Source organism: Etheostoma spectabile, chromosome 12, assembly GCF_008692095.1.
Source record: "Etheostoma spectabile isolate EspeVRDwgs_2016 chromosome 12, UIUC_Espe_1.0, whole genome shotgun sequence".
Classification (NCBI taxonomy): domain Eukaryota; kingdom Metazoa; phylum Chordata; class Actinopteri; order Perciformes; family Percidae; genus Etheostoma; species Etheostoma spectabile.
The window spans coordinates 2,722,187-2,723,652 of record NC_045744.1 but is presented as its reverse complement, the minus strand read 5'-3'; the positions used below and the strand labels follow the sequence as shown (position 1 = coordinate 2,723,652).

Below are 1,466 nucleotides of genomic sequence, written 5' to 3'. Positions count from 1 at the left end.
TTTGGTTGAAAGAAATCCATATTTCTGATATAAAACACTGTGAAAGGGGCCAGTTTGACCCGAGGACAACACGAGGGTTAACGTGCAAGTAAGTAGTTCAACACAGAGGTTGTTCATAACGTGCATCCTCACTTTTGAACATTACCCATGGGGCCTTTCTTCCCTGTGGGCCTACATGCAGTGAACAGCAGTTTGGATTGTGCTGACCCACTTCCAGAGCTATATCACATTTTGAGTTGCTTGTTTCATCACGCTCAAACACTTCATCTCACCAGCTTGGTTGGTGGTGACGGTGACAGATACACTCTGGGCTGCCCCAGCACCGCTGGCCTGGGAGACCCCGTTGCGTGCGTGGACGATGAAGGTGTAGTGCGTGTGGGCCCGGAGCTCGCTAACCACCACCCTGGTGCTCTTCAGGCCCGTCTGGTCGGGAGAGAAGAGCACATCGGAGCCACAGGGAAGGCAGAGCTGAGAGCTAGAGACGGAGCCTGAGCCCCGTCTCAAGTAATCCCCGGGTACTGGTCTGCTCTGGTAGACACCTCTCTCTGACAGGGCTTCAGATCCCACAATGCCCTGGTCTGACTGCATTCCCGGGTCACTGTGCTGAGCCTCAGGCTGGGAGATGCTGCGATTCCTGGCGAGGGCTTTGCTGCCAGTCTGGCTGTGGCTCCCTGTTTGACAGATGAGACACTCGAGACTGTAGCTGGTGTCACTTCGTCCTCCCAGCCGGCGAGGGGGGGCCCACTCCAAGACCACCGAGGTCTCGTTTACCACAGAGATGAGCTGCTGTGGGCCCGACGGTGGCTCTGAGGAGGGGACAATCAGGGAGAAGCTTGAGCATGAACAAAACGATACAAGTTTACAAGTTTATGCTGCACAAATGGGGAGGAAGCATGGGGGGGGGGATGTAGACATCTGGCATCAGACTGAAAACCATACTGTTCAGAGAAGTTTTTGATGGGTTGGATGTTTTCTTCTGTGGTATTTCTTTTTTGTGTGTTGTGTGTCTGAGAGACAGAGTACGTGCGTGTGTGTGTGTTTGTGTATGTGTGTGTTTGTGTGTGTGTGTGTGTGTGTGTTTTCATTTTTTTTCCCAGGCCAAGGAAACCATATGCTGTATATAGGCATAATTAAGTTTATGACACACAGACCGAGGTCTCTAAGTCTCACACAGGACCTACTCAGAGACTTGGAGAGAGACAGAGAGAGCAAGAGAGAGAGAGAGGACATTTATTTACTTCTCAATGTCTTTACTTATCACTACCAGACAGGATGTAGATGGTGGCTTAGTCATAAGTAATGGGATCATGAAACAGGGGTGGCATTCAGACAAGTTTGTGTCTCCCTCTGTTTGGTAGAGATAGAGAGGTTGGGAGACAATGAGTGTGCTTTTTTTGGACGTATTGTCTGTGTTTTCACTTATCTATAGTGTGTGTGTGTGTGTGTGTGTGTGTGTGTGTGTGTGT

The 1,466-nt window shown here is 50.2% G+C and overlaps 1 protein-coding gene across 1 annotated transcript in view; it reads right to left on the bottom strand.

Moving 5' to 3' along the window:
• LOC116699356 (ephrin type-A receptor 4) overlaps window positions 1-1,466 on the bottom strand; it is a 29,511-nt gene that overhangs the window by 12,466 nt on the left and 15,579 nt on the right. Inside the window, exon 7 of the mRNA XM_032531891.1 lies at window positions 273-806. Coding sequence (XP_032387782.1) covers window positions 273-806 — 534 coding nt within the window. The remainder of the gene's footprint in view (window positions 1-272; window positions 807-1,466) is intronic.